Genomic DNA, 25,017 nt, shown 5'->3' with positions numbered 1-25,017 from the left:
GGTACTTCCATAGAAAGTGGTGAGGGGCAAGATGTGATTTTCTCATCCTGCGGAGAAAGTTCAAGCACTGCTGTGTTTCAGTCCAGGTTAGAGTGTTTGTTATGTGCACCCCTAGGAACGTGATGCCCTCCAACACCTCCACTGCTGTCTTCTTACTGAGCAGTGCAGAGTGACAGGGGTGGCTCTTCCTGAAGTCGACAATAACTTCTATTGTTTTGTCCAATTTAGGAGTTTATTTCTGCTGCACCAGTCCACCAGCTGTAGGCATTTTACAATGTAGTTGGTAGATGATCAGGCCACACAATCGTGGGTTATCAAAGCGAAGAGCAGCGGGCTCAGAATACAATCCTGGGGGGAGCCAGTACTCAGGATGAGGACTGAGTAAAAACCAGGAGTGCCAGCTTGGTTGCCAGGTGCTGGGGAAGGACTGTATTAAATGCAGAGCTGAACTCCACAAACAGCATCCACACATGGGTGTTTTCTCCTCCAGATGTTGAAGACTCAGATGGAGTACCAAGGTGTTTGGAGACCCTGTGCTGCTTTATGAGTCTCCCAAAGCACTTCATCATTATAGGGGCCTGTCCTGGGCTGGAAATCATTTAGGCAGGTTTATGGTGGACTTTCTGGGTACTGGTATGATGATGGCCTGCTTCAGTGTAGTATTTAAAATGTCTGTTAAAACCGAGGCTAGCTGGGCAGTGAACTCTGACTTCCTCTGTGTTGTAAAGCTCCATCCATACATCCAAAGGATGATTGAGTTCATCAGTGAAGTTTGTTTCATCCTTACACAACAGCAGGGATGCCCTGTAATTTGATTCCCCCCCATATACTTCTGGTGTTGGTGTTGTCCTGGAAGAAGCTTTGGATTTTCGACCCATAGGCCCGCTTAAGCTGCTTTATAGAATGTGTAAGGTTGGCTGTAGCTGTTTGAGCCACTGCATCACCAGTTTCAATGTAGTGCAGAGGTGTGCGCTATTTCTGCACTCATCCAGGATTTGGGGTTGGCTCGGGTTGTGATGTCCTTGATGACAGTGATGTTCTCCATGCGCACACATTAATGTGTTGATCATAGGTTGCTGCTGCTCTAAACATGTTCCAGTCCTTACATTCAAAGCAGCCCTGTGATGCTTTCTGTAGCTTCCTCCAGTGACACCCTCACTTGCTTCAGTGTGGGCTTCACTCTGATTAGCAACGGCTTATATGCTGGAATAAGCATTACTAAGAGATGATCGGAGGAGCCAAGGTGGGGGTGGAGTGCTGCTCTGAATGCTTACTTAATGTTACTGTAGGCAAGGTCCACAGTATTCTCTCCAGGCGTTGCAAAATCCACCTATTGATGAAAATGAAGGAGGGCTGTTTTCATGTTGGCTTGATTGGCAGCACGCAGGTAGAAGGGTCAACATCAGCTGAGGCAGGCAGTCGCAGAAGCATGAAGGCTGGGCTGTGTGTGGTGGTCACACCCATAATTCTGCATAGTTCAAATATAAATAAACTAGATTACCCCCACAACAAAAATCTTATCAATAGAGACCAAAACCCTTTTTTTGACAAGACACTTCACACATATATTCTATGAAGCCCTGCCCTGGCTTTGTAGTTTTCATGTATTGGTGACGATGTGTTGAATGTCTCACTCTTTTTGTTATACCCAACACCATGATCCGCACAGGTCTCTGCCCTGTAAGCATTTACTGTATATCCACTTATGATCGTCAGGTCTTCAGTTTTTCACGTCCAGCCTCTCTAAACTATAAACTGGACTGAACTATTGACCTTTCTGACTGGACGGATGTTCCTGCAGCCTGACATTATGATAATAAATAGGATATGACACATGTCACAGCTGCACTACCACTGTGCTGCAGATTGTCTGGATCAGCCGTGGCATTTGACCTTAAACAAATTCCCTTCTGTCTGTCAAACACACAGAGTACACAATCGTTTTCTTTATCTTCGTAAAACACAAAACTCAAACTTTTCTTTTCCAATAATCAACACTTCAATTTGGTTTAAATTAGAACTTGACAAGGCATCATGACAAAACCTTAGAAAAAAATGGAACATCCACCTTGTCATCACGGTGCTCCTTGATTAGCCAATCAAAAAATTAGAAGAAGTATTCATGTCTGGTGTGAAGATGGGTGTCTGTGGTCACATACAGATTGTGTGTGTGTGTGGAGGGCTATGCAGAAAAAGCTTTTACTTCCAGAATAACTAAGTGGTTGTTATTTATAAAATGAGAAAATGTTCCATGGATGGAAGGAAAAAGAATGGGTATAGATTATTTTTTTTTCTACCTCCTGTATCAACTGTATGAATAAATGGCTGTCATGATCCTCATTTTTGTTGTTGTTGTTTTCCTTAGTTTCATGGTCATTCTAGTATGATTGTGTTTCCATGGTTTGTTTTGGTTGTTTCCCGTTTCATTTTGATAGTCCCGTCCTACTGTATCTTTCTCAGTCTTACTTCCTGTGTGTTTTCCTTGCCTTGTTGATTACCTGCCGTGTCCTAATGTGTTTCACCTGTGTCTCATTGTCTACCCCTCTCTCATGTGTATTATTATCATTTCACCGACCAAATCATAGTCCTGCATTTGGGTGCTCCCACCTCAGACATCCCTGACAGTGGCATCATTATCATCTATGTAAGACTGAGCAAGGCTGGAACATTTTCCTTAACTGAGTCAAAACATACAAGAAAGAGACAGACCAAGCTACAGCATCTGGAGTAAAAAAACTGCAGTCCCTTGAGTGGCCACTTGAGGGCTCACAAAAGAGTCATCATAGACCCACATGTTTAAATGACGGACTTTACAGCAGCAATAAACATGTCGATTTCAGGCATGATCAAGACCTGGCATTACCGCAACATTAGCACGACCTTGTCACAGCACATTTGTTAGTGGCTGCACATGCATGTAGTTGTGCGTAATGTTTAAACAGCAGGTCAAAGCAGGTCAAACATCATAACCACATTTGCTGAGCTAGCTGTTTGAAGGCAACTAGCAATACCATCTTAGCTTCTGTCGACATATATTTCCACACAGCAGAGGTACCAGCCTCAGTGTGATGTTCACTGCCCTGCTGTGAGCGTTCGGTATACGGAGCCTATATTTCCACATTTCTACCACAAAACAAACAAACACTAAACTCATACCATCCATCAATAACACACAATACAGCCTGAATGAAGATGATCCTTGAGATCTAGACAAAAATGCTTTTGGATTACAGCACCACTCCGTGGCCCTTTGTTAAGGCGCATTAATATGTGCCTGTCAAACAAAAAAAGGAAAAAAAAACACCTACAGACACTTTATGAGGAGCACGCTAGCAGTCAAACTGCCAGGCTTAGTTGGCTAAGGCCTGTACAAATGTAAAGAGATGACAGCCTAGCTTTCAGACTGATCCTTTATAGAATGTGATCCAAATCTTTGCTGTGAGGCAAATACACAAAACATACACACACAAAGCAGATTTAATAGCTTAGGTGTAGGTGGAATCAATATAGTGGCATGTACTGTGACAGTGGATATAGCAAAAGTGAATGAGTCACAATGAATCTCTTGCCTCTGGAGATACAACTGACTGGATTTTCCATCATCTCCCCCAGTTTAAGCCAAGTTAATATATCCCTTAAAGTATGTTAGCATGTACAGAAATGCATGTTTTATGAAAATCCACATGGTGAATTGAACCATCTTACTGACTCACATATGCATCCCGTGAGCAATTAAATACTCAGTGCAGTGATGACTTCTTCAGCATCGCGTGGAATTATGATGTCACACTCGGGAACATCAAAACATATATTAAACTGCGTTTTCTGGGCCATGCTCTTGCCTGAGTGTAAAAATCCTTCAAAGCTGTGAGAAATGAAGGGGAAAATGTTTCCAGTAAATGTCAGTGTGAAGTCTATCAGGCTAATATCACAGGCAGAAAGTCACTTGTGTCATCTTGTAACACTCAGTGCTGAGAAGCTTCAGAGTAATTAATCTAAAAACTGACTATATTAGTTAATAGTTAAATATGCAGTAAACCAAAATATGACCTTCCTTCCTTAAGCATGCACTGATTGACTGTGGTGAAGAGCCAATGTGGGTAATGTGAATTAGCTTGTTACTGTCTTAGCTTGCTGCTAACTGCCAGTCTGAGGCATCAATGTGAGGTTACATGCTAAAAACACTGGCTGATAAATCAGGACACTGTATGTGCTAGCAGTGATGATGTACAGTGTTTATTGTATGTTTTCACACAGTCACTTTGATGTTTGTAACACTTGGTTTTGTAACATTTATATAAGTAGGCCAGAAAGTACAGAATTATGCCTGTGACAAAATAATTCACACTATCCATTCACACATGCTAACCATCTGAGACACGGCGATGGTTCAGAACTAGTTCAGCTTGAAGGTAAATAAATCCAAAAAGATCTCAGGATGTAAACCCTTCAACCACCTCCCTATGAAACCACTGTGCAGCAAGTATTTAACAGTTGTAAGAAGACCTAATACAGGCACCTCCTACTCTCTGTATTATTTCAATCCAACGTGTTATTAGCAAATCTGCAAATATGTTTGAGCGAAGCAAGCAGCAGTGAAACCAAGTGAAACTGGCTGTGAAGGGGAGATATTCCAGACACATTTTACTGAGAGAATTCACATGATCAGGTATGACTGGCCAGGCTATGGCTAGATGTCACTGATAGGACAATACTATGTCTCAATATTACAGCCCACCAACATACTCCATCCAGCCACCATCTGATGTCGAAAACATAATGTAATTTATTGAATGCCTATTTTTCTTTCATAAACATTTACACTACCAAAAATAAAATTGCAGATCTATTTAAAATATATTCCATGTAGGTAAAATAGTGGCTAATGCAGGTGGAAGTGCTCCTCCTGTGGGATTACAATACAGTCATTTGACACCCCTGCACTATAGTGAATGATAAAACAACCTCAGCAGTGTAAATATAAAAAACACACTGGGAATAAAGAGCACTCAGAATTACAGTAGTTACACAACAACATATGCACACTATTCAATGGCAAAAAATAACCTTCCTCAACTGTTTGCTGGAATAATATTAAGCCTCCTGTATGCATATGTAAGGTCATTCAGACTGTACTTGTATTGGGATCACTTTCAGGTTCAATGTACTCAGAACAGTTTCCCATAAAGTTGGAATACAATATAGTTACATCAGCAGATGTATTTTCTGTCCCTATGTTTTTCACTATGTTTTTTTTTTCTTTTCTTGTAGATGATCTTTTTCTATTGTCCTTTTATATATAGCATAGCATAGCTTAGCAAGTGGAAATCTTTACAGAAAGGTGCACGTCTTCATTGTGTCACTTTTAGTTCTGTTAGGATGACCCAGGAAAACCAACTGGTAATCTGTCAAGTGCTTTAATTCTTGCAGGTAGGAAGTAGTCACATACAGAGAGATAGTTTCTGAAGGAGAAGATAAGGTCAAAAGTTTATACATTATACATAAGTACATTATACCTCAGTACATGGCGACGTATGCTGCATAGCTCCCAGATAAAAGGCATTTCACTGAGAACAAATACAGAGCACATATATAGAAGTTTCCAAGAACATCCAACATGTTCCTTCCATGTGCTAATGTGATTTTAATTCACATAATTATCAGTTAACATAGGGATAATAAGGGTAATGATAATGTGCTTAACTTTTAAGCATGCTTAGGCCAACAGTGGCAGCGTTGATCTTAAATATTCTCCGGCTGACGGGCTTCTACTGTGTGCTTAGTGGCTCTTTTATTTCTAATTTGTTGAATTTGTCCTATAGTTCATACAGCTCTACTGAATTTTAGTTGGGACACAGTGAGTTAAAATTTGGAAGAGTTTGCACTAATTATCTTGGAGTCTTGTTAAAAAAGAGAATGAGATTGACGGGTAGGCTGGTGCAGCATCATCACTGTGTGTGCAACAAACTGAGCTGAGCCAAAACTTGAAAATTAACAGGGTGAGGCCAAAATAATGTCATGATTCTGGGTTTTCCTCCTTATTTGCATAGTGTAGAACATGAGTGCAAAACTCATGCAATAAAAATAAAATTAAAAAAAAATACACTCAAACTCTACATTCAGATGTTGTCACAGATTTGATAACTCATTTGTGGGCTTAAACAATATTGCAAAGAAATTATAATTAAAAAAAAATAATAATACTAAAAAGAAAAATCAACAGGTGTTATTTAGACAATGGACAGATAAACTACTGATTAAGGATTAAAAAATATCATATTTTCTGCACCATAAGGCACAGTCTCAATTACGGGGGTCTATTTCTGTACTTAACCCATATATAAGGCACATAAACTAAAACATACGATCTACCAAAAAAAACAAAAACAGCAATGAGTGGAAAATAAGCAAGTGATGGTGATGACATCACTGCAATAAAGTGGGGGTGAAATATTTCAAATTTTTAGTCATTCAGTTCAAACACAGAGTCAGAGAACAAGACCACCAATCTCAATACCTTGTTTCACACCTACTGTCAGTCAGTGCCTGTCTGTCAGCTGTGCTGTGAGCATTTATGTGCCGTTACACCCACTAAAGCTGTAAAACACAAGCGGGAATCCTCTCACAACAGAGAGCCAAGAGCTGTGTGCAGCAGAGCAGGGAGCAGTTAGGTGGTACACTACCTGCCTGCCTCTGTTCTCCCTTTGCAGTAATTTACATACACAAGCTCAGGCAAAGACAGAGCCATATTATAGGGCTGGTATCACACACTCACATGGGACAGCACAGCTCTCTCTTTATCCGCCTGACACACACATACACACCGAGGTACACGCACAGTGACTGACTCAGAGACAAAAACACAACTAATTGCCCTCCTAGCAGTTGGAGTGTGAAACTCCAGGTAGCGCTTTGTAAAAACAAATTTAAACTCTTACAACCTGTGCAGGTTCTGTATGTTTATGAGAGCGGAAAAGAGCGAGAGGTTAAATAGCAGAAGGAGAAATGACAAGAGCACACACGCACACAAAAAAAGTCTCACTCCATTTTGATGCTATGTGGTGAAGACTTAACAACGATGTCATATAAAATTTGTGATGATAAAAAATGGCCAACACTATGTCTTGTGAGGTCACAGTGACCTTTGACCTTTGTCAGTTAATACAAAACATGAGTCCAAGTAAGCACTGGTGCCACTGATACATTAACTGCTTCCTCAAAGGGCAGGCTCTGGCTTATTGTACCTGGATTAAATTCTAATTGTAAACAATGCAATGAATTAAATGAAAATAAATAGAATTAAATGCAACCATTGCATGTTGAAGCCAATGGATTTTCCTGCTTTTTTGTTTGTAAATTTAACATTATTTTACTGCCTCCGATTAATGCTTTGTAGTAGCAACAAGCCCTGTGCATTCTGGGTATTGGAGTTTTTTTTCTACATTCTCTCTTTTTTCCCCCACAAAGCAACTGCTGAATATTCAGCATAGCAACATAAGTACAAATACTCTGTGTAGGTGCTGCTGTGCAGGTGACCCACAATCAATAATGTGCCTGAACACAACAGATGGAGGACGGCTGAAAAGCTGCTCATGTTACACCTCTTGCTTAGACACGATGTAAGCATAAGTGGGCTGCATAAGAAATGAGACAGTACACTGCTTAAATTCTGCTGCTAAAAAATAGTAATAATGACTAGAGTTTAATCTGGAGCAAAAAAAAAAAAAAAATTGCAGAAGATTAAATGATAAGACACTTCATTGCCTTGCAGCCTGTTTACCTTTAAACTTCATTAATTAAAATCAAGGAGTCACCACATCATGGTAAGAGTCTGTATTGTGTGATGTCAGCCCCTTTGGGAAAAAGGAAGGCAACCTCCATAATTTTCTCTAGATTTGCACAATAAGTCCTGAAAACTGTCAGTCAACTAGTCAGCAATATCAGAAACAGTTATCCATTAACCTGAAATATTTCTGTGCATATAACAGCATGTTTGACCCTTTAATCACCATTTTTGGCCGCCCTGAGCACCCATGGCGTGACACCTTGTACAGATGTGCCTACCTGGTTTTTCAGATGACAGCTAGCTTGACCAAACTTATCTTGTTGATCAAAGCTGATTTATCAGTGACAGAGCCTATAACACTCATTCATTTCACTCACACACCCAACAAGCAATGCAACTAGCAGTGCAACATCTTGGTGGTAATATCATTGGCAGCAAGATTATAACATGCACCATGGACAGCTCTGTCTACGATAATTGCTGGTCGACTACTAGGTAGACCAGTGTTAGAATGCACATTTAACATAGCTTTCCACCTCCTTATGTTCACATTCAAGACCTTGTTAATTGGTTAACTAAGATCCTGAATTCAATGCAACCCAATATTGGTGTCCTTATCATCATTTCCTACTATTGCAAACATTTGGTCAGGGATTCCCCCCCTGTCGACTGTGCTCCCCTCCATCTTTATCTGTTCCTCCCATTCCTCTCTCCATGCAGTCACCATTTTCTGCTCACCCTGATTGCTTTAAATCACAAAGAAATCATCTTCGGGAGAATAAAAATGTGCCTTCTCTATTTTTCAGCAGCAAACAGTGGGACGCATTAGAATAATTTAAACGTAACGACTGCAGATTGTGTAATGTCTCAGTTCAGATGCTGTCTCACTTATTATGCTGTGGATTTGCATTCATCTATTCAGCACCATATTGCTATTCACGGTCTGATGTTATTGGGAACAACAAACAGCCACAGCGTTATTGATATGGTTGTCATTTTGCCACAGCATTATTTTGACAGGGAATGTTAACACACACAGATACAGACAGGTTTTTAGGTCTTTCCACAGAAAAGAAACACACACACACACCTCAAACCGTGGAAGGATTTTATTCCCAACATTGAGCTTACATCAGGACCTGCCTGTCCCTATGTGGGAATGTGATACCACTGCATCATCTCTAAGGGCCTCATTGGTCTGGGGAAGGTAATTTTGGGAGACCACCCGTCAGTAAAAAGGCAGACAACTTCACTTTTATAGCAACATGGACACTCTCATGATGAATTTTGTCAAGTGCTGAACCGGTGTTGTGTACCTTCAGACCCCTCTGTGTGTTCCCGTAGCCAACGTCCAAGCCCTACAGCACCATGTCACACACCGTGACAGCATGAGCTGATAATGGTCTGCTCAGAACATCATAACAGTTACACAGTGAGTTAAGAAAAGAAGAATTTGTATGATTTATTCTGTTTAGCTGGTGGGTCAAAAATAACACATTTTAAGATAGTAGCCGTGGGCCAGACTTTGGACGCCCCTGCCATAAATGTTTTGTTACATACAATAGACAAAGGACAGAAGTCATATTCACTGAATCAGTGAAGCTGCCAAAGGCCAAAACAATAAGCTGAAAGAAACTAAAATTCATTTTGTCTTCTCCTGTGTGCCTACAACCACATGTAGGAGCTGATGATACCATCCTGTATGTGCTCCACTGTGTCAACACACCTACACAGGCCTGTGGTCATGCATTAATACACTGCATTTTTCTTCGGAATAATTTTAAGAATAAGATGGTGCACACAGAGATTACTTGGTCCTGGGGGCAAAAAAAGTGGCCTTCTCTTTGTCAGTGCATTATTGTAACTTGTGTGTCCGCCTGACAAAAACACTCCAGTGTTCCTAAATTGTGGGTGAAGCGTGGATAATATCATTTTTATCTGCACTGTAAGTGAGCCTCTCCAAGATTTTCTATGTGGGTGAGCTGTTCTAAAACACTATGTCTAGTTATGATAACATTCAAAATAATAACAACAAAAGTAATTATGCAGTTAAATTTATTGTACACTGGTGGCACTAGTGACAAAATTTATACATACATTACATACATACATTATAAGTTCTATTTTCTGAATAAAAATATAATTTAAGTGGTGGCTAGAATATTAGAATGATACATCATCCAAATGCTTTTTTTAAAGAACTTGCTTTGTCCAATGGAAGCTACAGGTGCCTCCCCGGGATCTTTTTAATTAATTAATTTATTTTTTTATTTTTTTAAACTAAGTCTGACCTTAACCAGTAGTATATAATGTCCGATATCACTGTGAGTGGAAACAATAAGGGTAACCCTAACGTAGCACTTACCGTATTTTCCGGACTATAGGTCACACAAGACAAAAAAAAATAGGGCACAAGCTCCCTTGAGAGCCTACTTTGACGCATTTCAACAAGTTCTCACGCGGAGAAATGATTAGCTTCACCGCACAGAAATTCCTATAAATATCCTGTAAATGAGTAAAAGGCAGACTACTATGTGCTCATATAGCTGCCTGGAATTAGTGACCTATCGACCAATCAGAAGATATAATTCCTTGTTGCCAGGTGAGGTCTGAGTCTTGGGTGCAAGCACATGTTCCATGAACATGCAAGTCACCTATGCTCAGAATGCAAAGTGTGGACAAGCTGGAGGTGGAAGAGAACCGTCAGGAACAGCTGCCATTATATTTGTAATAGGACGTCAGGACACAAGGCTAACAAATTATATATTTTAATATATAAATCACAACTGAGTATAAGTTGCATATTCAGCCAAAGGATGAAAAAAAGTGTGACTTACAGTCCGAAAAATACGGACTTCACAAAATACTTCACAATAATTTGTGAAGCTGGGATAACACCACCAACCAACCGTCCAACCTCCGAACGCACTTTTTTTTTTTTTTCCTGTGTCTACTTCTGTCTAAAATTTAGATGACATCCAGCCATGCTTTTTTTTATATATAAAGTATTTAATGTGAAGATACACCTGTCTCATTTCTGGGGTTGTAATTATGTACTGAAAAGGGTGTGTCGCTCAGTAATAAGCCTAAAAAACCACAGCAGCAAGCCTGCTACAATAAGAATGATCTGTGACAATGGCTTTACTGATCCCACTACAGCAAGAACAGACAAAGCCTTCAAGCTGGATAAAGATCTATCATCTGAAGACGTCATCAAGACAGAATCTGCAGCAATTACAGTTTGAAAAATTCCATCTTAATTACTCTCAAACTGTAAGAGATATGTCTGGGACTATGTGCAGAGAAACAAAACCCTTAAAATATGCTGAAGCACTTTCCTATATAGCTCTAAGACTGAATTTATTACAGTAGTATAATTAGCAGGAGAGATAAGTGGAAGACGGGCCAAGATACTTGCAGTGAGAAACCATCTTCTAGGGATTTGAACTTAATCCAGTTTCTCTCAAAGTAGCTCTGCATGCTTACACGCGTCTTTGAAGTGTAAATGGAAAAAAAAAAGAATTGGTTGCATAAAGTTTCTACAGTGACAAGTTTAGGAAAAAAAATAAATAAATAAAAAAAAGAAGTCAGTGTTTTGCCTTGACACTCCTATGAAGAAGAAACATTTGCCCGGGAAACAAGGAGAAAAAAAAAGATAAACACAAAGCTGAAGTCATCCGTCTGTGCAAAGACAAGTCTTCTTCATTCCAAACAATGCACGTGTTGATAGTTATTCGTGGAATACAGAGTTACTCACGCAAATATAATAATCACTCAATGCAGGAGGATGCTAAAAACCAAACAGCAATTAATTGACACTGAGACGCTCCACTGTCTAATCAAGCAAAGCTGTTTAAATACGCTCCTCCTCAGCCATCATCTCCTCTCCTCAGTCTCTCCTCCTTCCTCCAAGACCTGTCTTTGTCTTCAGAGTTTCTTTCACCTCGTCTGCCTCTGCCTGGCTTCTTGCTCGACTTCTCACAGACTCCACACAGTCAGCCAAGTCTGTGCCTGATCAAGTCAAATAATGGAATTATTGGGCTCAGGGTTCAGCTAGTTCAGGAATATCCATCTGCTGAACCATAAGCTGTGTCAAACGCTCACACGTAAACTCCCACATATATAAACTAGTGACTGAAAATAGATACTATATGTTTACTTTGAAAAGCAAGAAAGGAAGGGAAAATCTCAGTTTTATGGCAAGAAAGGCCACATTTCACTGTTAGGCCTGGGAAAATGTAAATTGTGCGTTTCCGTTCTCTATTGATGAACATCTGAAAACTGCTTCATTAAAGGTTCTAAATGCAAAAATCAAAAAACCCTCATTAATAGTGACGCCTGTGGTCTCTATGTAAACTGCACTCGGAATCATCTTGTTTCTATACACTTATTTAATTCTGTGTGTTCTGTAGTGTTAGAAAATTCTAGGTCTACTGTGTAGCTATCTTATGGCTAACCTGGTCTTGTTTGCACAATATTGATCCCATTAGCTAACTTAGCATCCATCCATCTCCAACCGCTTATTCAGGGCCGGGTTGCGGGGGCAGCAGTCTAAGCAGGGACACCCAGACTTCCCTCTCACCGGACACTTCCTCCAGCTCCTCTAGGGGGATCCTGAGGAGTTCCCAGGCCAGCTGAGAGACATGGTCTCTCCACCCCATCCTGGGTCATACCCGGGGTCTCCTCCCAGTGGGACATGCCTGGAACACCTCACTAGGGAGGCATCCGAAACAGATGCCCAAGCCACCTCAGATGACTCCTCTCAATGTGGAGGAGCTCGGAGAAGAGCCCCTCTCAGGTGACTGAGCTTCTCACCCTATTTCTAAGGCAATTTAGCATCCTGTTTAGCATCATTACTACATTACTTTAGCATCATTGTGCTCATGTTACATTTGTTATAACAGCACATTGAGGTAGTGTAGCTCTGTTCCTGCAAACTCAGTAAGCTCAGCTTGCTGGTTGCTAATGTCAACAAAACGCAGCATGAATGGATGATGGTGCTTCATTCAAACTCCTGGGTATGATCCAGTCTGTCAAATGTGTTACAAGACTCTTAGTCACCATTTAGTCTGGTAAATAAATATGGAAAACCAGCCAACTTGTATCTTCAATCATATTTTGCTTCACTCCAACATGCTGAGTTGTCAGCAAGCAGTAACAAAGCTACATCACACTGACGTGCTGTTGTTACCAATTTAGCATCATTGGCTTTGTGACGCTAGTTAATAATGTTTAGGCCTAGTTAGAATGAATTAGATGCTGCTCTTCTTCCAGTATTCTAGCTAGCAAGCATGTTGTTTACATCAGATATCAGCTAGTGACACTGAGTAAAGCAGGCATAAAAAAAAAAAAAAATCATTGGAATTCCTTCAATACAACCTACAGACTGTGAAGGTAAAGTACCTATAATATGTATTTATTGAAACCCTTGCAAACTGAACCTTATGTGCTGTTTACTGTATTTTTGTTTTCTTCATTTATCTGAGGAAGAAAGTAACACTGATTTTTTATTTATTTATTTATGTATTCATTTTTTTAATCTCTGACGGACTGAAAAGACAGAGGTCACCTAGTAAATCAAGATAGATAACATATTAATTAATTGAGAAATGGTAGGTGGAAATAACAACCATTTAATTCCATTGCAACCTGTGCTCGTCATCCATTTACGATAAGAGATACTCCATTATCTGCACAGATGGTTGAGATGTGTGGGTAGTCTTTGGTGGATATGGATGTTAGGTACAGTGGGAGTGTTTCTGGCACCTTCATTTATAAATGTGAGAAAAATAAATTATAAAAAGCGTGGAAAACTCAGAGAGAGAAACCATGGTGACATGATTGTCTCAGTTCAGTGGCAAAGCCAGTTATCTCACACAGACACATACACCCAGGCATCCCATGATCCTCTGGCTTGGAGAAAACAGCGTTCGGGTTGACGAAGGATTGGATCAGGTTTTTTCTTTTTTCTTTTTTATAAAGATTTGTTACCTGTAGGAGAGTCCTTATCTTTGTTTCTTTACTCTCTGCCTGCTATCTCTGAGTCTTCCTCTTTGGATAGAAATAGATCAGTGGCTCCTTGTAAGGCAACACGTGTACATAAGGGCACCGACTTATATGATTAAAAAAAAGACATGGTAATTTTGTACTAACAGAACATAATGGCCATATGACGTTATATTACGTTTACAATAATAGAACATGGGCCAAAACAGCCAAAAGTCTGAGTAAAGAGTCAGGTTGGGGATGGTGGTGGTACGTGCAACCTGGAAGACTTCGTCTGAGGGCTAAGTCCCTAAATGTGTTGGAGGCTACCCTGAGCAGGAGTGGGCAGGAGGCAGGGTACACCCTACACAGGGTGCCGGTCTCTCAGGGCTACATAGACAGACAAACAACCATTCACGCTCACACTGAATATGGGGCACCCAGAGAAAACCCTGATGCAGGACATTTGCAAACTCCACACAATACGGCCCCAGCCAGAACTTCGTGATCAGCACAACCACTGCCCTACCGTGCCACCTAAAACCAGCTAAAACCACACAGTCTCACATTTTGTTATATGTTGGTATCACATATGACACCAGTCACCAGCTAGAGGCCACATAGAGGTGCCTAAAAATAAGACAAATGCAGGACACCATGGTAGTATTGGTGGATCAGAATAATTGCCAAGGTTTGATGCAGCCCTGCAGAACTTACGATTTTTTGCCTGAAAAAGAGTGACTGACAGCATTGTGGCACCTCTTCCTGTGGCACTTCCTTTAAACTCTAAGAGACTTCACAATAAAAACGGGGGACAAAGTGCCAGATTGTTAATAGTGACTGACAGATGCTTCATCCAATCACCTGCTATGTATTCTTGTCAAAGTACGTGCCTGAGGATGCAGCTGGTGTCAAATTGAGAAGATGACATCATAGCATTAGAGGGGACCTTTTACATGTTTCCATTGTCATATGATGTTAAAATGTCAGACGTAGACATGACCCAAAGATTCACATAATATAAAAATTATCTCTGTAAGCTGCTTTGCACAACAGTCCCACAGTACCAACATGAGCCTGAGCGCGCTTTTTTTTTTTTTTTTTTTTTTTTCTTAGAACAGAAACAGAAACACATTGACAACATACTGTATACACGTTGGTATCAGCACAGGCTAGGAGCTTACCTCTGAAGGGCATCTATCTTGTCAGCTGTTATTCCTTTCAGCAACTCCTCCAGCAGGTCGGAGCTGTCGGGTGGAGGGACAGATGGTTTGATGGTAGATGTGTGCGTGAACCAGCCAATCAGGATACCCAGGACAAAAAGACCCACGCCTGCCAGGAAGTATCTACGCAAAGAAACAGAGTGGGGTCACTGGAGCAGATGGAATTTGCTTTTTTAAAATAGAATGGCACTTCCTAAAAAGTCTTTCCGTTTGACCTGAGGATAAACTCACTGAAGACGCTTCAGGTACTTCTAACACCTCAAAGATGACACAGCTCATCTTCCTGATGTGCAGTGAAACAATTGAGAGTCTGCTTTTATCGTTTTAAAGCAGTTGAGTCCATTTTGGTTGGAAGAGGCAGACCTCGACTTCAAGTACCTTGGAGTGGCGCTTATCTAGATAACACAACTTTTCTATCCAGCTGGGTGCTGTCAATTGGATGGGTGTCTGGGAATGTTCTAGGGCTACTCAGGCATCACTCTCAACCTATCTGGTGCAGTACTTTAATGGCAATGAGTGGTGTAATAGAGATATATATACCGGCTAGATGATGACATGAGGAGGCAAGTGCTAACAGTCGGGTTAGATGACAGAGTGGTTCCAGCAGAGTGGGGACAAAGGAAAGGACCTGCAGGCAGTTCTCCTTCCTGTTTAGTTTATATAGGGTCCAATTCACAGGTTGTAGAAATCATTAAATAACAAGTCATTGCGTATTGCTTGTATATGTGGCTGCATTTCGAATGGTCAGACAGGCAAGTAAAATAACCTGGATAAATTCTATCAGGATTTAGATTATAGGATGCAATTCCAGTCGCATTACATGTAACACTCCAGTCAAAAAAATCATCCCATTAGCCCAGTGTTTTCTTTAGTGTTTTCCAAGTGTGGTTGACATTGCTTTCAGTCCTTCTTCCTAATGGTCAAAGATGAGACAGAGGGTGGAGTGATTAAATACTAACACCCGATTTCAGCAAGATAGATGTTACCTTCAAGTTCTTTTATGCGTTTGGTTTTGAGTTTTGTTTTTGGAGCCAAAATCAATTATTTGTCTTTCTCTTCTTTTAAATTCTCTTTTTTTTTTTTTTTTTTTTTTAACATTCTTTATTATAATAAATAAAACCTACTGCAGGGCATGCACCTGACTTTTAAAGAAACTGGTATAAAAGACTCCAATAATCAACGGGGTGTCACGTTTGGTTTAGTTCAAGAAGAAAAAAAGAAAAAAAAACCTACATGTTTAACTAAAGGCGAGCTTTAATTACAAAGCCAACAACTCAACCAAGAAACTCTAGCGGAAAAATACTGAATCGCTCTTCTTTGTATCTATTGCTGTCCATGTATAACCTTGCTTATGCTGATGCGACTAAGAAATGTGTACGTAACAGAGAGGATCTGCACCTACATTGCACTCATAGAAGGCCACTTCTATGTAGCCAAAATGTCTAGTATATTGTTGTGTGGTGAAGGTAAAGGAGAACAGCATCTCAAGATGAGACTGAGAGCAAGGTTAAATTCCTCTTCTGTGACGCACACAAAAGTTTTAAGACATATAACCTCCTCCTGCTTGGCGGGGAGCCACACAGAACTGCCAAACCTGTTCGATGTACTTCTCCACATGCATGTAATTAAACATAACTTTCCAGTTATCATTTCAGAATCTCTTCAGAATATTTGCTTGCCATGAAAAAAAAAACAAAAGTCCATAAGTAAGTTCAAAAACAATCAAGAACAAAGTTCACACAAAGCATCCAAAAAGATAACCAAAGACCAACCAGAACAGAAGAGCTGACACAGGAACGAACAAACACATGATAAACGCAGGGTACTACCACAGAAAGTAAAACAGACCAACTGACTGAGACAAAGAGGAACACAAGACTTAAATATGCAAGGTTAACAGGACACAGGTGAACACAATCAGACTAAGCCAGGTAATAACAAATGGCAGGAAACACAAGAGGAAGTAAAACACAAGGGAATACAGCAGGGAAACCACACCTTCAAAATAACACAGGAAATAACCAAAACAGGACAAGGCAAACCAGGAAAACTACAATTACACTAAAATAATGGAGAAAACCAACCAAGGAGTAAAATGAAAACAAAACTGAACACATGGTCATGACACAGGGACCCTCCATGGTGGATGCTGTGGTACAAAGTTTTTAATTTGATAATAAAATGTGTACGCATCCATGTATCAATCAATATATAAGCATAACTAAGTAGCTACTTTGTAAGATAGCTGTTTACTTGAAAAGGACATGATGTGATGCAGTCATCATGTGATTACTTACATGTTCTGAGAGTAATGTAAACAATGGAGTGAGAAGCTAAAGCTGTGTGTAGACACATATCTGTATTATCTGTATTTTCTGCATTATGGTGTGTAGAAATATCAACCAACACAAAAGCCCTCTGTGTAAAATCTGCAGATCATTTCATCTGCTTTAGTAATAAGTGTGTCTGATATCTGGTAACTGAGCAATTCCTTGTTGTTTTCGTTTTCTGTTAAATAATGTCATGGAATAAACAAAGCAGGAAATGTGTGGACTGTAATCCAGGCTCCTTCCTTGTATTAAACACAAGGCTGTCTGTCAACGTTACAATATGGAGGTAGAGAGTGATGTGAGGACAAATTGACTCAGTTCATTGAACTTTAAAATACCACCAGAACACTTAGTTTTTTTTTTTTCTTTGTAAAAGCAGTTTGTCTTTAAATTATTAATCCTGAAAATTGTTGCTCCCCTGTTTGAGCTAGTACCTGTGGTGAGGACTCCTTCCAAAGGCAGGAGTCCTTAAGTTACCTGAGGAGGAAACAGTGGAGTCGTCTTTGGCCTTTGTGGCCAGGGGCTCTGGTGAAGTGGGAGATGTAGTTGGGGTCTTCCTGCAGTCGTTCAAATCGTCCATGTGGCGAAACTGAGACAGAGGGCTGGATGGGCTCCATAAGCTCAGGGTCAGGGTCAGGGCCAGGATCTGAACACCCTGAAAGTCACAGCAGGGATATGTAGTTAATTTAAAGCTGAAAGGAGAGAGATGCTTTCTATTTACAATAGAAACATTTGTAACGTGTGTTTGGCCAAAACTGACTTACAGTCATCAATAATTTGGCAAATTCTGTCAACTATATTGTGTAGCTAGAGTACATATTACAGTGAATCATCATGTTTCCGTAAGGATGCATAACAAGTATCTGTTTGTCTTTCTTGTTCTACCTATGGCTGTTCACTTTAGGGGTCACCACAGCAAATCATCTGTTTCCACTTGATCCTCGGCATCCTCTCACTCTTAACTAACTTCATGTCTTCTTTACATACACCTCCTCTTTGGCCTTCCCCTTGAACTCTTGTCTTGCCTCTACCAATATATTCCCTATCCCTCCTCTGCACATGTCCATCTTTTCCCTACTGCTACAGTCTATAAACCAGACAGCATAGCTGCTCTCACTACTGTCTTGTACACCTTCCATTTGGATCTTGCAGACACTCTTCTGCCCCACAACATATAACTATAACTATGTAATGTAAGGCTCATAAATGTCAGGGAGCCAATCTAAACACAGGACGTTATTAAAATTGGTACACACTCATGATGTTGTTGCACTTATGACATCAAATGGTGGGTGAGTTATAAGTAATCCTATGAGTCACCTAAAAGGTTTACGTGATGAAGGAAAAGGAAAAAAAAAGAAAGCACTGCCTACAGAGGAGTGCTGAAGCCAAAGCTGTACTCATGTTAGTGGATGGTGAACACTGCTAATATCTTTACACTGTGCACATTAGTATGTTTACATTAGCATTTGGCAATCTGTACCTAGTATGTGATTTTATTTCATAGGTTCTCAGATGTCATTCAGGGTAACAAACTGCTGCAGGCACAGCAGCGATGTGGTCAAACATTTCCCTAAAGGTTTGCAACAGGTAAAAAAAAGGAGGCCAACGCATTATTATGCATGACCCAGATCATTTGTGAATGTGAATCCACTTTGGGTTTCACTCATGTTTTCACATTGACATTAAAACTACTTGGTTAGGTTTTGGGAAAGGATTATGTTTTGGGTCAAATATGTGCTTCACAACATTGTAAGGAGGCAATCATCTCCCACCTGTGACAAGCTTCTCCACCTTTTTCTTTGTTATCATGGTGAGTACATTCATACGACCAAAGGAGGGCACCTCAGAAGCAATTCATGTATCTCCAGTCAACCAGTTATGGTCATTCTGAATTAACAAACATACCAACATTGTCGCAACATAAGGTCATATATAAATTGAGGTTGCTGTTTTCTTAGCAGACTTTCTGGGTTCTGCTGAGATTATAGTCTTGTAATAAACAATAAAATGATCATGGCATAATTGTTATGTTCCATTAAAAACTACAGGCACAGGTGCACAGGGTTATAACTCACCAATATGCACCATGGAGAAACAAACTTTAAACTGAAAAAAATCAAAAATAGACTAAATACTTAATGCAGAGTCCTGAGTTTTAAAACGATCAGCCCATTTCCTTGAGAAAGCATTTGCGAGGAAGGAAAAACTTTCCCTGCAACAGAACTTCAGGCACAATTTAAAACAGAGTCCTTCAAAGCCAAGGATCTCAAGTCTAGCTTTAGGGTACATATAAAGTTTCTTCTTTTTGCAGCTTCTGGCAGCGGTTAAAGTCACACATGAAATACACTATCTTTCTGCCACACTGACAGGTTGTTTCAAATGATGCACTTATGAGTCATTGCTGTGCAAAAACATATTTTTAAGATCATCTAAAGTAGGAGACAGTGAATTGTTTCTGGCGTGATGTTACGATGCTGAAACTACAAGCAAAGTTACACAAAGAACATTGAATGATATTTGCATCATAAACATGTTAAAGCAGCCATTATCTGAAAGAGATCACAGGCAGCAGTGTGTGATGAATATTGCATGAGCAGGTTGTAAAGAAGAAGCCCGTCCTTATTCATTTAAAGATTCATCACAGCAGCAGACATTATTATACAAAAGTATAAATCCAATTTGCCATGGGTAACAACATGCTTTCTGTTTTTTGACAGTTTGTGAAATGTGTGAATACACATCATTGTGGTAAAATGTTTTATAAATAATTCACAGAGTCTTGTTAACAGGCCTGACACAAATCAGATGCTATCATTTGCATTTAATATGGGCTGTAATTGTGCTTTTAAGCTGAGCAAACAACAGCTCTTCATAAACACCTCCTGTTGCTTTGTGGGATAGGATGAGACATGTGTGTTGCTGCATGGCAATAAGGTCTTTAGGTAACAGCAATTATCAGCTGTGTATTATGAGCAAAACTGTTTTCGTGATCACTGTTACAAGATGGTAGAGATGGAAATGGACACTTGCTGGTAGCAGCTAGTTCTTTTAAAATATTTCCTTATGCTCATTTTTGTCTGTGGGGTGGTTGATGTGCTGAGTATGTTCCAATTCAATCTCCCTCCTCCCGGCCAACTGTTTTTTTTTTTTTTTTGCTATAACTCATTTTCTGTTGTTAGCAGAACAGATATGAGGTTCAGCTTGGCAAAGGTCAGAGCAGAGGGCTTGTGCGCTTCAGGAATGTTGTCTTACATGGTTAGTAAATAAAAACACTTGATGCTGGAATTTATAAAAATAAATAAATAAACTGTTAGATTAAACTTTCTGCCAAAAAAAATGTGAAAATCTGAAGGCCATTGATGGCATGTGGGTTTTAGTATTTGCTTCTGGTTGTAGCACCGGGGGGGGGGGGGGGGGGGGGGGGGGGGGCAGCACAAAAACAACACCAAACATATCTTGGCAGATAAAAATGAAGGCATATCATGCATTGTTAAGCAACTATTATAACATCTGAAAACAAAGACATACAGCAGTCCCTCATCTAAATGTGTGTTTGTGCCTCAGCCTACACATTTCAGACCCCAATAAGCTATATGTATCTGACATCTGAGTAGACGTTCTGTAACTGTGTTTGCAATAAATGTTGCAGAGCAAAAGTACATCCCACCTGATCTCTGGCAGTCGACATGTTGCATCTGCATGCGGTCCATGTTTGGCCCAGGTTCTTGTAGTTCCTCCTTGTCCAGGTCCCAGTCGAGGTCTAGACCTCCAGAGCAGTGTAGAACCTCACCGACCAAAGGACCACCCTGAGTGTCACAGACCTTCCTGTATGCCATGATGCACGGTCACCTGGAATAAAACAATGAGTAGAAATAAATGACTTCTGCCAATGGAGCCCAACTGTAGAGAAATGCTGTAAAAAAGTTATACTGTAGGCTTATTGGCCTGTTTGCCAAAATGGTAGTTGACATGGAGCAGAGGTCAAAAAATATTGGGCATAAACAAGAACATTTTTAGACTTTTCTTTGCATCATCACTATTACCTAAACACTTATTGTAACCATCAATACTGGAGCCTTTAGGCGTAACATCCTTGCTAATATGGAACAAATGCATCCTTTACCCAAGATTCCAACACCCTGTGTTCATCTACTATGTTAGAAATGTTTTCGTACATAACAATAGTAATCAACAAATACAATAAAATAATGTTGATGGTAGAATACGTAGTAAATCTAATTTAACAAAATGTTAAAAAATGAACTGTCATCCACCATGTGTAAAGAAATACTACTGATGGCATCCTGCCAAAAAAAAAATCCATGCAGTGCTTTCCAGAAAAGTTCAGCAAAAAGTGCACTTTAAACAACTAGCTATGGTCATGCAACCCCCACCATCCAACAGCCTGAGTGTGTGTTCAGTGTTGTCTGCTCTCAGGCTAACAATAGAAAGTGAAAGGATGAAGGAGATGCAACAATGAGTAAAAATTAGGATAAATATTGTGTTTTCTAGCTTTTATTAAAATGCTAATACACAACAATTACCATTTTCCATTGGTTTAATTTTGTTTCTTCTCCAAAATGTTTACAGGCCAAATGTTTCACAATGCACCATAATGCACCTAAGTCATTGTTGCTGTTGTTAGAGTCTCAGCTTGTTATTATTATTATTATTTTAAATAGTTAGGTTGAGCTTGTACACTACAAAACAATAAAAAGGATGTCTAGCATCACCCACACAGCCCTCTGACGCCCACTCACATTTGAAATTGAACAATACAAACGAGGCCTCTGTGCCTTGTTCTGCGTGCACATTAGTACAATATGCACTGAAAGAGTGCATAACGTATTTTCACATTATATTACTTGATAGGGTTATTTCTTAAGGTTTGCTCATGATGTAATAAGAGCAGAGCAAAGATTAAAAGGTTGGCGGAGACTGTAAAATAGAATTCAGAGTATTTTTTTGTAGGCAGTGAGTGTTGACATGTGCAATCTGTACAGAGACTTATCTGTGAGCCCAGGCAGTGAGTGCTGAAAGCCCGGTATCAGTCACCTGGGTCAGATTAAGACGTTTCATTTGACTTAAGGTAATGGTATATTACATTAGTGCTGGATACAGAAGAAAATGTGATTAACGTTGTTAAAAGCTACTTGGGCTAAGTGACCAACCGGAGCCTCTCAGCACACAATTATGAAGACTAAAAGCACCACAGGGTGCTGCGATGCATTCACACACATTAATATGACTGAGAGAAGGCAAGTTAGGCTGAGGCATAGAGTTAAGTACTGCATATGTGTATGAATTTGTTCCAGTGTGTGTATGAGGTTGTGTTTTTTTTTGTTTTTTTGCCCAGTAAACCTAACTCTGGGGTCAATACAGCTCCTAAACAGCGTCATTAACCCTCTCTATTGGTTGATATCACATGCATGAGGTTTGACCGTGCAGCTGTGTGTGTGTGTGTCTGTGGTATCTGAGTGAGGATCGGCTGTGTAAAATCTCCCCGCTAGTGTCTCGGTAAGTCATCAAGTTTAACAGCGCCTTTTACACGCTCTGTCGTCAAAGTCTACCATGAAGAGACAAATGAACTGCCCAATCGATAACTGCTTGTGGTAAAAAAAGAAGAAAATGGCTCAGGCTGGCAGTCAAACTTATAGACCAATATTCTGTGAAAACTTGTGACTTTATAGAGGCCGTTTTATTCAAATGAAAGAAGAAAGGAACATAATGTGGACATAAAAGTGAGTCATGTAATAACTGATGAAGAAAGTGCATTAATGTGTTTTCAGAAGCTGGAAAAATAAACATTGATTCTGAGAGGGGACAGACTGAGTTAGCTGGACGGCCGAGTCATGGCGTCACCTAAACAAGCAGGTCGTCTGTGGTGGTAAGGTCACCGCTATTGGCCTGCTTATTATTCCTAGGATAACAATAAAACAGGTAGAAGTGCCAGTTTATGCTACAATTATAATAAATTGGGATACATTTTTAAAAGAAATTAGCTTTTCCAAAAAATTGGCACAATGGTGCTTATATTTCCCACTATCAGCTGCACTCTGTAACCTTTAAAAAGCAGACAAACAATTATATAATGTTCCACATTTTACTGAGTTAATATTTGGTGTTTTTTTTGTTTTATCTCCGGTTGCCTTTATGAATGAAAATGAGCTGCCCATACAGTTGACACTAGAAGGAAACTAGTTGAGACTAGAATCACGTTTTGTAGCAGGCTGTAAACATGTTTCTGCTGTTTGGCCATTTTTTACATGACATTCTATGGGGAATTGACTCGCTTTTAGAGCAAGCCCCTGGAGGCAGCAACGTGAACTGCAATTGTTAACACTTCCACATTAGCTTCATGTCTGAGCCCCTGAGGTCGCTGCTTGTATGAAACCATATCTCAGCTTGGATACATCCATTTGGATACAGCGATGTTCTGATTGCCCACTTAAGAGACAGGAAGTGTGTACAGATTCATATGAATAGTTGAATATTTAATGCAACATGTTTCAGATGCATGATGTATGATGTATATTTGCCTTAAGCTAGTCTGTGTGGTACTTTCTGAACAATCAGTGTTTATGCATATTACCCTCACATGTATGGCATCTGGCAAGATGCTAACAACTGCTGGCTAGCATGCAAAGACCATCAGCAGCTTGTTATTTTTTCCTCTTTGAATATTTATTGATCTGATTGCTTGAACATGCCATGTATACGTTTGAAAGCACCCAGTGTAACCAACCATCTGACATGTCATGTTATGGCAGCATTTGATTCCTTATTAGATGATAAGAGCAACAACAGGCAGTTGGAATTAGACACATATGTCTGAGTGAATGCTGAATTGTTGTCTTTCAGACAGACCATCCATCCTTTTTCTCTTTTTGTTCGAAAGCCGAAACAAGAAGATAATGGAGAAAGATGGAGGCATGCAGAGAAGAAGAGTCCTGAAGAAGAGGGATCCAGTGAGACGGGGAGACAGAAAGCAAAACAGCTGAAAACAGGAAGGCAGGGTGGAAGAGGCAAGAGTGTTTATAGATGAATGAAAGAAGGTAAAAAGCAAAGGATAGAGGTCTGGGAGTTCCTTGGCATCAATCTTCAATGCTCCACCACACTTTCATTACTTCTAGCTCAATGCAGATGAAGGCTACTCAGTAAAATGGAACAAAAGTTCATTTAACTGCTGACCTCACACACTGCAGTGGGCTTCACCTGATACCTATTACTGCTGCCGAGTGAAGCCCATGTTATTAGAATTTCTCTTTTTTACACATATAATATTGCGCCTTTCCTTCAGTTCAATCACCACCTGACTGAAGGAAATGCTTAACAGCAATCTCTGAAAATAATTTCTAAAAAAATATATATTAGTGTTTTTATGATGAATCTCTCTCATTTGTGTGGGCGAGTGAATAAACATTTAATAGCTTAGTGGTGAGTAGATGTATTTCGGCTATCAGGATCTGTTACATAAATTTGCATTAAAAAATGTGAGTGTGAGAGCTCAACCAAGTGATCAATGTGTTAAACCAATTCAGACTCGGTGTCAGAGGACACTGAGATGTATTATATAGCTACTATAGAGCTATACATATACAGTCAGGTTCATAAATATTGGAATAAAAATGTTCACACATCACATTGATGGATGAAACATCCAAGATATGAGTGAAGTCAATACTTTCTG

At 39.8% G+C, this 25,017-nt stretch overlaps 1 protein-coding gene across 1 annotated transcript in view; it reads right to left on the bottom strand.

Annotated features, from left to right (window-relative positions):
- LOC114434560 (inactive N-acetylated-alpha-linked acidic dipeptidase-like protein 2) overlaps positions 1–21,163 on the bottom strand; it is a 202,781-nt gene extending 181,618 nt beyond the window's left edge. The window contains exons 1-3 of the mRNA XM_028403876.1: positions 20,995–21,163; positions 17,802–17,979; positions 14,956–15,117 (exon numbers count right to left, since the gene is read on the bottom strand). Of these exons, the coding sequence (XP_028259677.1) occupies positions 14,956–15,117; positions 17,802–17,979; positions 20,995–21,163 (509 nt within the window). The remainder of the gene's footprint in view (positions 1–14,955; positions 15,118–17,801; positions 17,980–20,994) is intronic.
- Between the last annotated feature and the right edge of the window lie 3,854 nt (positions 21,164–25,017).

Source organism: Parambassis ranga, chromosome 4, assembly GCF_900634625.1.
Source record: "Parambassis ranga chromosome 4, fParRan2.1, whole genome shotgun sequence".
NCBI lineage: Eukaryota > Metazoa > Chordata > Actinopteri > Ambassidae > Parambassis > Parambassis ranga.
This window is presented reverse-complemented; position numbering and strand designations above follow the sequence as displayed.